The sequence below is a fragment of the Alexandromys fortis genome, unplaced genomic scaffold, assembly GCF_014885135.2.
Source record: "Alexandromys fortis isolate MF-2015 unplaced genomic scaffold, M_Fortis_MF-2015_v1.1 scaffold_62, whole genome shotgun sequence".
Lineage (NCBI taxonomy): Eukaryota > Metazoa > Chordata > Mammalia > Rodentia > Cricetidae > Alexandromys > Alexandromys fortis.
This window is the reverse complement of record NW_026067942.1, coordinates 7,302,060-7,317,545: the sequence shown is the minus strand read 5'-3', so window position 1 is coordinate 7,317,545 and position 15,486 is coordinate 7,302,060. Positions and strand designations below refer to the sequence as shown.

Sequence of the window (15,486 nt, the reverse complement as noted above, 5' to 3'; positions counted from 1 at the left end):
ATGTGCGCTGGCCAAATGGAACCTGAGTGGGAGGGGAAGGGAGGGGAGGAGAGGAGAGGAGAAGAGAGGAGAGGAGAGGAAAGGGGAGGAGAGGGGAGGGGAGGGGGAGAGGAAGGGGAAAGGGAAGGGAGAGGGAAGAGGGGGAGGGGAGGGGAGGAGAGACTCCAGGCCATTGAGCAGTGTGTCTCTCAATGCCCTCCCATCAAACCTGACCACTCCATGGGCCCTGTGCCAAGCACGGCATCTGAACCCTACACTTCCACGGGAGCCTCTATTAAAGAAGCCATCTGTCCCTCCAACACCCTCCCTTCCACGAGCAGGAACAAGAACAAAACTGCTGCATCCATACACCCACGAGAAAGTCTTAGAAATGCTATGGGGGCAGCCAGGGTGCTGCTAACCCTCTAGCCTGGTCTCCAATGCTCACTTTGAGTTAGCAGGCACCTCCTGAAGTGGACAGGTCAAAACTTAGGTGAGCAACCTGCGTGAGATTCAGCCACAGGCCCTGGCACATGCTGGTGATAATGGGGGTTGGTGGCAACTCCAACACCCTGCCCACTCATCTCTCCTCAGGGATGCCTCTCCGTTCCTCTGAGATGACTCTGAACGCACACGAGTGAGGTGTGCTCTGCGGCGTGCACCTGTGGCTGGCTCCCAGCCCTCACCTGCCCTTCTTTCCAGTAGACACTCACTGATTCCTCCCCTGCCCAGGGAAAGGGGTGGGAGGGGGCATCTGGGCTTTTCTTTCCGAGTCGCAGAAATGCGGGACAACCCTGCATCTTACAGCAGCAGCGGGGTCTGTGTTTTTACTTACAGACATTATTTTTAGAGTACTTTTCGTTTAGAACAGAGTGGAGCGAAGTGCTTGGAGCCCACTGTCATTAAGGCCTTGCACTAACCCAGCATGATGCAACCACTGAGTCAATGCTGGCTGTCACTAATGGCTTGCACTAGCCTGGCACAACACAACCACTGAGTCAATGCCAGCTGTCACTAATGCCTTGCACTAGTCCGGCACGATGCAATCACTGAGTCAATGCTGATGCTTATTATTAGCAGAGGTACAGAGCTGGTGTCCAGGGCTCGGTATCTCTCCAGCATGGCGTGTGGTTCAGACTGTGTCGAGAGACACGTGGCCATCCCAATGTCACCCAGGTCACTTCTCTGCCCTGTGCCTCCTCTTTGCCTCCTCCTCTCTAAACTCCTGGCGAGCACCCCTTTCTCCACACGGGATCAGAAAATAGGTAGATTTATTTCACTTAGCAATGTAAGCCTACATTTCCTCCACATCTTTCCATGATGAGGTAGCTCTTTTCTTGATGAATGATACTCCAGGATAGGCTTAGGCCACAATGTTTCTTTAGTTATAGCAACATTTGGAAGTCGGCACTGAGAAGCACTGGCCATCATTTCAGCCTGGACCAGTGCAGACTCTGCCCCCACAGTCTCCTCCTCCTCTGGGTCCCCTGCACACGGAGAACAGAGTGGGGGTGAAACCCGTGGATGCCGACAGACTCATCTCAGCAGCCTACGGTAGCTCCTTGATATACATCAGTGAGGCTTCCAGCAAGTAAGTCACTGTGTCTGGAGGCACAGGGACAGACACGAACTCATCCTGCAGCGTTCTTGATTCTGTGCCCCTTCCTTTGGCCTTTATACCTTTCACGTCTGTGTGAAGGATTTCTGCTACCCAGTTGTAGTCAAAACTGGGAAGCAAGCAGACACACTGCCTCAGGTAGGAAGAACCGCAGAGGGAACATGGTCAAGCCGAGGCTCAGGTGGAAGCCGGGAGGTGTTGTGGCCTTCACAGGGCCTGAAGTAGGACAAGACAAGGGTGGGTGGGGTAGGTCACACCAGATGCCGTGGGTCAGAAAACAACCTGAGGGAAGGGGTGGGGCTGACACAGGGTCTCCCCAGAAAGCCTAGGCTACTCTCAAACTCACAGTCTTTCTTCTTCAAATTCCTGAGAGCTGAGATTGGAGACCTCCAACATAAAATCAGACTTCTTTTCATGTTTTGTTTTTGTTTATTTGTCTGTTTGGGAGTTTTTTGAGATAAGGTTTTACTGTATCTCCAAAACTTGACTTGAATTCAGTATCCCCTTGCCTTAGGTCTGTACCACACTAGCCTGTAGCCAGCATCTTTAACAGCAGAAAGCTGGGCCAGGGTGGTTTCCAGACAGCAGTGACTTACAGTGACAGAAGGCAACAAGGGTCTAGGGACTGAAACGTGGTCTTCCTGGCAACCCAGCCCTCCAGCAAGGCAGCATGAGAAAGCACAGGCTGAGGTACGGGAGCCCACAGGCCAGCCTCTCCCCACAAGGCAGCAGGCACCAGACTAAAGGACAGATTTTCACCCCTCTCCCTACTTACAAGACAGGGACAGTACCTGCTCTGCAGAGGGGGGCAGACCACGTCCAAGGAGACAGTGTGACAGGCACAGGGTCACACACAGTAGAAAAATCACCCTCCTCCTTACTCCCCAAAGAGCAAAACATTTAGGACCCTTAGAAGATGAAGAGAGTCTGCCTCCATCAGCAAGACTCGCTTTTAGTGACTATCAGCAGGTAATTGGCACCAGCTGGCTGGGCTGCTGCGTGTTACCCAGCCTAGGAGGAAGGTGATGCCTCTGATCAGCATACCCAAAGAGTGACCCAGTGACACACAAGCCTTCCCTTCCCTCTGCACTTCCACACTGCAAGAGCAAACAAGCACCAAGGTTTCCTTAGGAGAAGGAAAGCTTCATCCCTCACAACTCCAGTGCAGTCAGGAAGCATGCCAGGCCAACCATCGGCCAAAGGCTCCGACATGCCCTTCCCGAGTGTCAGCTCCCCCAGTCTCCAGACCTCTGTCCTCCAGCCCAGTGAACTAATGTGCAGACATATCCCCAACAGCCCCCAGAGCAGATGGTCACCCACAGGCGGAGAGTGACGCAAATGGAGGCCATCTACATAAGGGAAGCAAGCAGAAACAAAGGGGTCATTTTCAGCTTGAACCACCAAGAGGGCAATAGCCACAAGCTGGATCCAAGACCACAGGCACTAGTGATTCTCTCCAGCTCTTTCCTGAGCCAGACCTGAGCTGGATCCAATCTTTCCCCTCAAGACTCTCTGCCACCAAACACACACATACACATGCATACACACCACACACACACACACACACACACACACACACACACACCACTCACAGCAAAGACACTTCTGTCTTGCCCCCTCTTCTTTGGTGGTCTCCACTGGCACACAGACCACTGGCATAATTGAGAAGACACCAGGAAAAATCAGTTAAACTCCGTGTACTTTTTTTAGTGACAAATGAGTTCGTAGTTTCTTCATTCTTCCTGCGGTCTCCCAGAATAAGAATCTAGACCAGAAAGTACTATAGTCTTAGGTCATCAAGGCTAAGACTTCATCCACAAGTAACAGGTATGGAGGGTGAGCCACCAAACTGTTAATCAGAGCATTACCTAAAGGGACTTCACTGTACTCTCCCCAAGACTAACTCTTGATGCCCCTCATGGCCTCCCAACCTCCTCTGCCTGCCTCTGGCCCAGCTCTCCCCCTTCCATTATGTTAATGGTAGCTTTTCCCAAAAGGGTGGCCTTTGGGGACCGGTCGATCTGCCCTCACTGGGCATCATATCAACATCACAGTTGCCGCCTCCGTACCACCGTACCCACCATACCCAATTCCCAACTTCTCCCCCATATTTCACAAGTTAAGGAGTAACCACACATGTTAGAAGTCAGTGTAGTGTGCTTGTTCCATCAGCCCTGTCATTGGGAAGAAGGGAGAAAGGGCAGGTGGGGCACCAAGTGATTGAGATCACGCGTGGGGCAGATCTCCCTGTGTCTGCCCTCTTACCCGTGAGCTCACAAGGTTTCTTCATCTCTGACCTCCAGTGACCTCTGCTCATCATCTGCTAAATGTCCCTTCTCCTTCACTTTCCTCCCCTGGCACTGGGTCAAAGGGCAGAGGCACGGCCTCTCATCTTTACGAAGAGCTTCTGGAAGTAAGGCCAATGCATAGCAGAGTAAGAGCCCAGCAAATCTGAGCTTGGAGCTGGCAGGGAACTCAAAGTGGCATGGACCAGGCTGCGGTGGTGACCGCGGTACACCAGGAGGTCCTGAAACCCGACCCCCAGCTCCCTCACATCCCGTCTCAAAAACAAACGAAGTTCTTGAAAACGTTGTGGGCTGTTCTTAACCGAGAGTGTGTGCATCACGCTGTGTCCTCCACACTCTAACCTCGGCAGCATTTGGTAGGGAAGCTCCCCTCAGCCAGGGAGTAGCATGGCTGTTTGGTTTCCCGACAGGAAGCAGCTGGTGTCATCAGCAACTGCTGATGCTGGTCTGAAGGCAGAGGCACAGTGACACCTCCTCCCATGGCTGCCTTTTACCCCAGAGGATGTGCCAAGCCTCAGCTCAGCCTCCAGATGACTGCCTAGATGACAGGTTAATCCTCCTGACCCTCTGCCATCTGAGACAATATGATCCAGTGCTGAACACACTGGCTTATCATGCAAGCCGCCTTATCTTAATCTGAAAAGGAGTAGAACTCCCCACAAGAATCAGTCGCATGGGAATCTATACTGCTCTGGAAGTAACTTGGCATCCTTGCTTTCTGAAAGGAGACATTCACTCCTAACTAGTCCAGGGGCCCCTTCCGGCCACAGGCACCCCCCTGTTCAGTATCTCCCTAAGCACATGCTAATCCCAACATGGTTGCAAAGCATTTACAAGACTAAGACTCCAAAGCAACAGACCCTACAACCACCGCACTCAACTCCAGCATGGACCCGAGGAGCCCAGCAAACAGTCACCTCCAAACTCATTGCAACATTCACCCAGAAGAAAGAACGAGAGGAAACGCATCAGTGACCACCAGTTAGCAGCCTGTGAAACAGCTCCAGGGCAGATAAAGAGAAGGCCCCACCCTCAGAATATCCAACAGATACACATCCAGTGGTTGAGTGACAGGCTCCCTGGTGCAATGGCCATGCATGGCTGCTTCTGCAGCCTCCCCTCCCTGAGCCACTGGCTGCACTCTACTCGGAGGAAGAGTGAGCCTTTGGTCTCTTCCACACCCGCTCACTGACATGCAGGGCCTCTGGGCCTCCCCAGGACAGGAACAGCAGGCAGGGTATCCACGGCACATGCGCCCTCTGTTGTGGCCATCACGCATGCTGCCTCCCACCCACTCTGGGGACTCTTGTGCTGACCGCCCGCATTTCATTCAGCATTAAAGACATGACAACAAGGTCCAAGAGTTGAGGGATGTACCTGACTCTCTCTCCCCTCCAGTGGTGGTGGAATCTGATCAGCAAAACCAATCTTCCCTGGATCACCTATAAAGGCACTAACCTCATCCACGTTCTCAAAAGCGTTGATGACGTCGTAGGGCAGACAGGACAGAAGGTCGATCACAAACCACGTCTTCAGGTAGTTCATGCGGATAAGCTTGGGGTCAGATATCACTTCCCCCGCTGGCCCCACAAAGGTGGTATGAAAATTCAGGACAATGTCCACCAAAAAGATGACGTCCACAATGCTGTCCACCACCAGCCAGGCCACATTGTTCTGCCTGGTCTTAAAGGAGACGTTGTAAGGGACCAGGATGGCCGTGTAGAAGGTCAGGATCAAGATGATCCAATCCCACGTGGTCTTAAAGACACAATAGTGTAAGATGATGTGAGGGGGGGTCTTTGGCGCCTCTTGCTTGTACTGGGGCAGGATGTCTGAGCCCAGTTGCAGGACCTGTCCAGAAAAACATGAACAAGAGAGACAGAGTTAGGATTTAACAGAATCATCTCACCAATTGGCGTCTGCCAGTGGCAAACGCTCACAACTCTTTGAACAGATCATTAGCTGCGCTAACAGATGCTGACGGAGAATGAGAGAATTCATGTGAGCGTGGTAACAGGAGTGCTCATACTGAAATGAGGGCAGCCTGCTGTCTGGCTGCCTGTAAGCTGAGCAGTGTGCCAAACACTTCAGTTGCATCCATTGTCTTGCTCATTTCTAAACACAACCTTGTTTGTGTCTTTCCTCTGGCCAATTTTATATGTGACAGGTGAGAAGCTGAGCTGGTGAATGAAGCAACTTTATTTAACCAACATTTACATATTTATTGTTTGGTGCCAGGAACAGTGTGGTGTAGGCCCTGGGCATCCGGCAATGAAGAAAGAACACAGGGCCTACTTGCTTGGAGCTCAGTCTCATAGACACACTGAGGATTGATGTGGGAGTGTCATATATCAATCTGTTGATTTCATTGGCTGAGCAATAAAAGAAACTGCTTGGCTGGCCCTCATAGGTTAGAACATTGTTGGGAGGAGTAAACAGGATAGGATGCTGGGCGGAAGAGGAAGTGAGGTCAGACTCTGCTCTGCTCCCTGAGAGACCCGACAGCTCTGCTCTGGAGCAGAGACGCCATGCTTGCCATGCTACACTCTCCCAGGATGGACGTAGGCTAGAATCTTCCCGGTAAGCGCACCTTGGGGTGCTTACACAGATGATTAGAAATGGGCTAAATTAATATGTGAGAATTAGCCTAGAAGAGGCTAGATAGAAATGGGTCAAGCAGTTAAATGAATACAGTTTGTGTGTTGTTATTTCGGGCATGAGCTAGCCAAGCGGCCAGGGTGTTGGGGACGCAGCCCCGCCGCCGCTCCTATTTCAACAGAGGATCACGTCAAACTGTGCGGAGGGCTGATTTGATCACCTTTCCTGAGAAGGTGGGGAGGGGTGCGGGGGTGAGACAGTCTATCCTCCACCTCCACCTATGCCCAGAGCTCTTCTGGGCTTGAGGCAGAACTTCTTGTGAGAACTTCTTGTGAGAACTTCTTGTGAGAGAGAAGGACCTTTCACTAGAGCAATTAAGGAAGCCTGGGGACTGAGGTTCAGCTCAGTGAGTAGAATGCTCCCCTAACATATACAAAGCCTGGGTGTGATTCCCAGTACCACAGAAACCAGGTGCAGTGGTCCCTGCCTGTAATCCCAACACTGGAGAAGGAGCAAGGAAGACAGAAAATTCCAAAGCTTTAGTTCATCTCAGCTACATAGTGAGTTTGAGGCCAACCTGAAACATATGAGACCCTGTCCTCCTCCCACCAAAACGGGGAGTGTGGGCTCAAAGAATAAAGCAAATAAAAGCAACTAAGTAGAGTTGCTTCTGAAAACATGGAGTAGGAACACAGACACAGCAGGGTGCTCCCTTGACTTTGTACCTTAGGTGTGCCCGGTCTTAGACTGGAAGAAGTAACCTGAATATCAAGGCACCCAGACAATGCCACTCTGCACACAAAAGCCCATTCCTCCAGCTAAAGGACTGAGCACCATGCAACTCCTAAAGACAGAAAGCCATCAGACCCTGCTGCTGGAGCTCTTTGCTTCAGAGACTACTGTGCCCTGAAGTAAGGTCCTCTTGGAAGCCAGCTTCTCCTTCCCAAAAGGTGCAAACAAGCAGCCACCCTCTCTCCCTGAAGGGGTGAAACATGCAGAAGAGGAAACCCAAGAACCCACCATACCCCAGCAGTATAAGGTCACCCCTGGTACCCACATTTCAGAATGGTACCAACGTAAGAAGAAAAGAGTTGGGAGGAGGAACCAACCTTGTCACCTCACAGCAAGGGACACCCTGCTAGTCACAGAGACACAGACTTGTGATGCCAGAAGGTTAAAGCAGGAGAGGCAGTGCAAGGTTGAAGCTAGCCTGGGCTACACAGTGTGTCCCTCTGAGTTAGTCGAGACAAAATGACAAAGTGTTCTTTGACCCAAGCTTGATATAATCTGGGAGGAGCCTGCCCTGTCCTCTGCCATGTAAGTGTTATAGGGAAGCCACCCCAAACCAAAGTTCTAAGAGAGATCTAAAGTCAATATTCAAAATGACCCGGTCCACAAATGTCATCCATTATACAAAGAACCCCAGGAATAGCAAACTGAGTGAGAAGCAGTTAATCAGTAGATGCCATCACCAAAAATGGCAAAGACATCAGAAGCACCCAACACAAGATTTCTTGGACAAGCTTGGAAACGAACGGCAACACAGTAAGTTCTGGCACAGAAAGAGCAGATACAAAGAGGAGCCGAACGGATGCTTCAGACCCCAGATACAGAAGCTACCAGTGGGTAGCCTCAGCCACGGAACCTCAGGGGAGTGGAGGGGTAAGTAACATGAAGATAAAACACAGCCTGAATCGTTTTGCAGTTACTGTTCTGTGACAGACAAGACCACAGCAACTCAGAGAGAAGGGCACAGGACAAGAGGACCAAGGCCACCAGGAAGACAGGGTGGCCCTCCTGGGAAGGCACTGAGAAAGATTTGGGAGAACATAAGCAAGCATTATAGAAATGAAGGGGAAACTCATCCATGGAACATCACTCTCAACGAACAATCAAGTAATAGGTAGAAGATTAGCAAGGATGGGGAAGATGTAGCTCAGTGATGGAGAACTTGCCAAGGACTTTGAGTTCCATGAAGTAAGAAAGAGGGGAGGAAGGATGAGGGATAGAACTCACAAGGACATAGAACGCGATGATACCAGGAAACCATTCAATTTGATACCCAGAGAACCCTCTTCCTGCAGGAGCAGAACATCCAGTCTCTTCAAAGTACATAGAGGGTTATCCAGAGAGCCTTATGCTAGTCTATTGGACAAACCCGGACACTTAAGTAAAACCACACAGCGCCTATCCTCCACCACACATGCTGCAAATTGATCACGGAAAGACAGCAAGAAAATATCCAAACTCTTTAAAACTAAACAGCACATTCTTTAATAACCCATGGGCCAAGTGGAAGTATCAAGAGACAATTAAAATATGTTGAATTCAATGGGAATGCAAACTCAACACCTGGGAGCTGTAGAATGCTGCTGAGGCCAGCTGAACGGGAAACACGCAGAGGTAGAAGTGAAGAGTCTCTAGCCAATAATCAACCTCTCACCTCAAGAACCCCCGTGAAGAACCAGCCTGTGCAAAGCAAGCAGAGGGAATAATAAACAGAAGTCAATGGAAGCCAAAGCAACAGAAGAGAGACGAGCCAGTGGCTGTAAAAGATCAATAAATTACACTGGGGCTGGGGGGTTGAACCATAGCTCGGTTACTAAGGCCTTGGGTTCACTCCCTAGCACCAACATACAAAATAAAATCCAGCATCGTCTGACAAAGAGAAACAAGGGTGGATCAGTAGAGATTGTCGATGGGAACCCAGAGGCAAGGAAAGAGAGCAAGGAGGGGCAATGGCGGCTCGGTACTTAGATCTTCAACAGATGGATCCCCAAAGGCACATGGTGTGGCAGCTCATAGCCCAGAACCGAGGGGCTGCGCTCCTACTGTTCAAACTCCCAAAGCGGACCTCTCCAGGCCCAGGTGGTTTTAATGAAAACATCTCCAGATCTAAAGACGAATTCACAGCAATTTTGCACAATGTCTTGCAGAAAATAGAATCAGAAGGGATACTTCTCAATTCATTCTGTGAAATTAGTGTTATCTTGGCTCCCAAACCAAAGACTGCATAGAAAACTACAAATATCCCTCATAAACAGTCATACAAAAGTCCTTGCCAGCTGCAGCAGAGAGCATTTAGCAGTATTCAAAAATGAATTACTACAGCCGTATATTCCAGGAGTGAAAGCTAATTCAATATTTGAAAAATCAGTGATTGATAAAAGTCAGTACCCATTCATGATACTTAAAAAAAAACCTTTGGAAACAGGAATATGAGGGGATTTCTAAAACTTGTCAAAACGGAAGGGAGACAGGAGTGGAGAAGGAAGACAGGAAAGAGGGACAGATGGTGAGGGAGAGACAGGCCCTGTGACCTACAGTTAACCGACTTTACGATGAAAGCCCGGGTGCTACGCCATTAAGATGAGAACAGGCAGGACACAGGCTCTTAGGGTTGTGCTCAGCCCTGTCTCTCACCACAGTCAAGTCAAATGGGTAAGACCAGCATCCAGCTCAGAAGGGGAGCCACCCAGTGAGCCCCCTTGCAGAGAGTGCCGTGGTCTCTGTAGAAGCCACAGAGAAACCTGCAGAATGAACAGAGAACTTGGCAAGTTCAAGAAGAGAAGCATATGAAAGCCATTGCCTTCCTATAACACAGACACGAACACTAAAATGCTACACTCCCGTTTATAACTGCTAGAAGTCATGTAGGTGTAAATATAGAAAAACGTGTCGCACTCAAATGTCGAAAACAACAACATGTTGATGGAACCAAGCCAAGAAGTGAAGAGACACTGTGCTCAGAACTTGGAAGACCCAACACACTAAAGATATCCATTCCCCCAAATGGACATCTAAGTTTAGCACAGTTCCTATCAAAATGCTAGCGAGAATCTTCATAGATACATATGCTCAAAAACATGCTAAAATTATATGGAACGGCAAAAGAATTAGAATTCCTGAAGTAATTTTCAATAAGAAAGAAGTGGTTAGCCGGGTGGTGGTGGCACATGCCTTTAATCCCACCACTAAGAGAGGCAGAGGCAGGGGGATCTCTGAGTTAGAGGCTAGCCTGGTCTATGGAGTGAGTTCCAGGACAGCCGGAGATACACATACAAACCCTGTCTCAAACACACGCGCGCGCGCGCACACACACACACACACACACACACAATGTTTACAGAGACTGCTCGTTGGTTTCCCGGTCTCCCAGTCCCAAATAAACACACAGAGACTATATTAATTACAACACTGGCCAATGACTCAGGCATATTCCTAGCTTATTAACTAACTCTTATATCTTAAATTAACCCATTTCTATTATTTTATATTTTATCAGAAGGTTGTGGCCTACCAGTGAGGTTCCGGAGTCTGTCTCCCCTTTGGCAGTTATATGGCATCTCCCTGACTCTGCCTACTCTCTTTACATATCTCTGTTTGGATTTTCTGCCTGGCTTTATTCTGCCCTGCCATAGGCCAAAGTAGCTTCTTTATTAACCAATGGTAAAAACATATTCACAGCATACAGAGGGGAAACCCACACCAAAAAGTAAAAAAGAATGAAGTGGTTGAAACTTGCCATATTATATACATTATACATTAAATATATGTAGGTTTATTAGATTTGTTCTTCTTCCCCTTGGGGGGGGGCATTACTTGAGTATCAATGGTACCTCAGTAAAGAAGAAAGTGGGGAGACCGTTTAGCTGTCTCAGGACAACTATGGCTGCAGTAATTAAGTCTCAACTGTTAGTAGAAGACTAAAAAAGAAAATAGAACCCAACAGAGGATCCAGGGAGAGGCCCACACAAATACGCCCAAGTGACTTTCATACCACCGGGGCATGTGAACACGTACGGGTCAAAAGCAAACCCTTACGTATGCTTCACACCTTAGCTAAAAATGGATTAAAACTTCACTGGATGCAGATGTAAATGTAAGATCATATTTCAGGAGAAAAATGTATGAGAAAAGCTTTAGGATCTTGGACTCAATGGCAAAACTACAATCTGCTAAATGAAGAACAGACACCCTGGACTTCACAAGGACGAGGAGACAGGCAGGATGGTGTGGGGAGGAGAGAGACACCTGCAGACACCCTGGACTTCACGAGGATGAAGAGACAGGCAGGATGGTGTGGGGGGGGGGGGACACCTGCAGAGCGGCATCAGGAAAGACCCGGCATGTAGAACACAGCATCTCCAATTCAACAAGAAGAAAACAATCTAATCAGAAAACATGGAAAAGGCACAAGCATCCTTTCACCGTAAAGGATTTACAGAGAGCGAAAGAGTACATTAGCTACAGGGAAACACAGAAAACCACAAGGAGCATTCCTGCATACCTGTCAAAATACCTGAGAGGAAAAGACAGTGCTGGGTACAAAAGCAGGTGAGCAGGAAATGACTGGAACTTTCATGTATGATCAGTAAGAATGTCCAAGGGAATGGCCATCCCGGAAGAGTGTGGCAGCTTACAGCACTCAATGAGTGGCTGTCACACAGTGGTTGGGCAGTCGACTCGGTTCGAAACACACGCATGTGGAAACCTATGCAACAGCATTTCTAGACACTTCACTCACTGCAGACAACTACCAGCATGGCCCCAGATAGCCTACAGTGGACACGGGGTTAAGCAATTCAAAATACATTTATACCAGGAAACTGAAAGCAGCACCAGAAACGTACACTATACATAGACATTACTCGTCTGACCCTCGGAGTAAAAGAATTTCAGGTTTATGATCTATATAATACACCTTTAGTGTGCATATGTGGATTCATCTATATATGCTGGTGGGTTGTGTGTGCGTGTGCGTGTGTGTGCTTTTTTTATTTTCAGATAGAGTCTCTTCATTAGTCTTGAGCTAGCCGATCAGGCCAAGCTGGCCATCTAGTCCAAGGATCCACATGTCTGCTCCTCCCGGGAATACACACCCAGCACTTTTACAAGTGTTCTAGGGGTCAAATTTGCAACCTCACACTTGTGCATCAGGCACTTTGTGGACTGTTCTATCACCCCAGTCCTTGCTACGGGCTTATGATCCCACTTAGATAACATACTTGAGATATCAAAACTTTAGAAGTAGCACAATACACAGAGCGGGGCTGGGGCAGGGGAGAGTGGGCTGTGGCTCACTTAGTTCTGTGATTTAGAGCTCTCTGCGAATATTTAGTTATCACTAATAAGTTTAACCTTTAAATATCAACCAGATGTAGGCGAATCCTAGACACTATGAATCCAGCTAAGGGAAAGGCAGGTGGAAGGGAGATGAGGTTTTAGAGTTTGTTGTGTTTTTCAAGACACAGTCTGGGCGATACACTACTCAGCTAGAGCTCTCAAGAACCCAGCAGCAAGCGGCCACACACTGCTTACAGACTGAAGCCACCTACAGATCCTTAGTTCTGGGTAACAAACACTCAGGAGGAGATGCCCTTTCTGAGACAAGTGGCCGTGCCTGTGATAGTTTGACAAAATCCACAATTACCTCTAAATGGATTTTCCATCCCTGCCTGAGGGAGGGAGGCCTGGGTCAACGGCGCCTTCCCACCTCTCCACAGTGCTACCGCCTTCTCCTCCTGCAGTTATCCCCCATGAGTGCTCGGGAGGAACTGATGGTGGCACCAAGGTAAGCGGGACCGGTATAGCCAAAGAGAAAAGCATAAATGCGTTCATTTCCCTCTCCCTGTCTCTGAGGATCCGCCTCTCACGCTTTAGTCACCGTTTACAGTAAACACAGTGACAATCGCCTGATCACTCATATTGATCAGAAGAGATGCCCATGAGACTGGCCACCTTCCTCCTCAGGAAGTGACCATGACAGTGGAGTCCCGGCAGGAAGTGTGGTAAATCTTTGCCCCTTCAAACGCCTCCTGTCTTGCGGGTTCTTCAGTTTATCGTGATCTAGAGCAGAGCTTACGACAGCCAGGGAAATAAGTAAATCTATAGTGTGCCTCCTTCCCAAGCATGAGGACCAGAGTTAAGAGCCCAAAGCCCTCGCAGGAAAGTCAGGCCTGGTGGACCATGCGTGTAACCCCAGTGCTAGACAGGAGGAGACAGGGAGATCACTGGGGCTTGCTGGCCACGCCTACTGGCTTGCTGGCCAATGAGAGAGCCTATGAATAAAAGGGGGTAGTGTTTTAGAAATGACAGCTGAGGTTGACCAGTGGCCTTCACACACACACACACACACACACACACACACACACACACGGGGGGGGGCGTGGATGGAGAGAGACAGAGAGGGACAGAGACAGACAGACAGACAGACAGTCAGACAGAGAGGGACACAAAGACCCAGATAAAGGGACTGATGTCCTCCAAAGGGTCAGAGCCTCTGGGCTCAGAGTAAATCAAGCCTGATACAGACCCTGACCAGCTCTAAGTGCATCTCGTGATTCCATGCTTAGAGCTCCCCACAAGCTTGGCAGAGGAGCTGAGCTTCACTGGGCGTGGAAAACAGGATGCTCATGGGGAATGAGCTGCTCTGCACTTCCTGGGACCATAACACAGCGATCTCACCCACTTCCTTTCTACCCTCAGGAGCATGGGCGGGTGTTTCTAGTTTCCCCCTTTGGTCCTGTACAGCCCAAGTTCGAAGAAGCAGAGAGCTAGTGGCCCTTCTGCACGGACTTCCTTCCTTCACCCCAGTAAGGGTGTGATGAAACACATGACCAAAGCAGCCTGGGGAGGGAACAGTCCATTTGGCTCACACTTCAGCATCATTGTGCATGACTGAAGAAGTCAGGGCAGGAACTCAAGCAAGGAAGGAACCTGGAGGCAGGAGCTGATGCAGAGGCCATGGAGGATGGTGCTTACTGGCTTGGTCCTCATGCCTTGCTCAGCCTGCTTTCTTATAGAGCCCAGGACCAGCAGCCCAGGGATGCACCACCCACAATGGGCTGGACCCTCCCCCTCCCTCAATCACTAATTTTAAAAAATGTCTTACATGCCTACTTATAGCCAGATATTTGGAGGCAATTTCTCAATTGAGAGGTTCCTTCTTCTCAGATGACTCTAGCTTATGTCAATTTGACATAAAACTACCCAGTATACTTCCCAAAGGTGGGCTGAGTCTAATCTATCCCTCAGCCAAGGCAGAAGGCATTTCTCCTAGTATGGTGTCACCTGTTCATGCTCCCTCTCATCCTCTCTGTGGGACATCTAAACAAGGCAGGTCTCTGCCCCCGGTGCTCTCCACAGGTCTCTAACCGACAGAACACTGTTTCTACAAGAAAATAGCGCTCAGAAAGCCAGACTGGCCATATTTCTCTCGCACTCTCCTTTCCAAAGTCCTCTGTTGAATTTTTAAATCCTTGCCGTCAGCCTGGAGGATGCTACTGATGGGGAGGCAGAGGCTGGATGGAATGGAGGGGAAAATGACTCACCCTAAGCTGCAACAGGGCTGAGTCATCAGAGGGGGTGGGAGTGGATGGCAGGCGGTGACACGCATTGCTATGTCTCCTGAAGCCCCCGGGAGATACACCAGCTCCAAGTACCCAGGTGTCACCACTGCTCTCAAAGCACAGTGACACACATTGTCCTGTCTCCCTAAACCCAGGAGACAACAAGGATTCTACTTACAGGCTGGGAAATAGACCACAGGGCACACGGCTTACTCACAGCCTTGCTGCACACTACAGAGAGAAACTTAACCCTACATCAGCTTCCTGATTCAACATTCTTCAGCTCTGGCCGACTTGACTAATCCATGGGGTAACACAATGTGTCATCCTGTCATCTGAGAAACCCCGGCTCCCAGTGACGATACCGTCTCCCAGCATCAACCTTCTTTCCCATTAAGGTCTTTGTTCTAGCTACATTACTGTTGCTGTAATTTTAAAAACTATCCTGACCAAATGCAGCATGCAGGATAAAAGGGTTCATGGGGCTGACAACCCCAGGTTATGGCCCATCACAGTAGGTTGCGCAGGAACTCGAGGTAGCAGGCACTCAAAGCACCTCCACAGTCAATAGCAGGAGGAAACGAATTCATCCATGCTGCCTGCTGGCTCTGGTCCAGCTTTGTCCTGTAGACAA

General features: G+C 49.4%; 1 protein-coding gene across 2 annotated transcripts in view; it reads right to left on the bottom strand.

The window, feature by feature from the left end:
• Kcnh1 (potassium voltage-gated channel subfamily H member 1) overlaps positions 1-15,486 on the bottom strand; it is a 278,882-nt gene that overhangs the window by 186,239 nt on the left and 77,157 nt on the right. The window contains exon 6 of one of the 2 annotated variants that reach the window (XM_050148258.1): positions 5,281-5,754. In XM_050148258.1, the coding sequence (XP_050004215.1) occupies positions 5,281-5,754 (474 nt within the window). The remainder of the gene's footprint in view (positions 1-5,280; positions 5,755-15,486) is intronic. The other variant, XM_050148259.1, reaches the window with a different exon arrangement.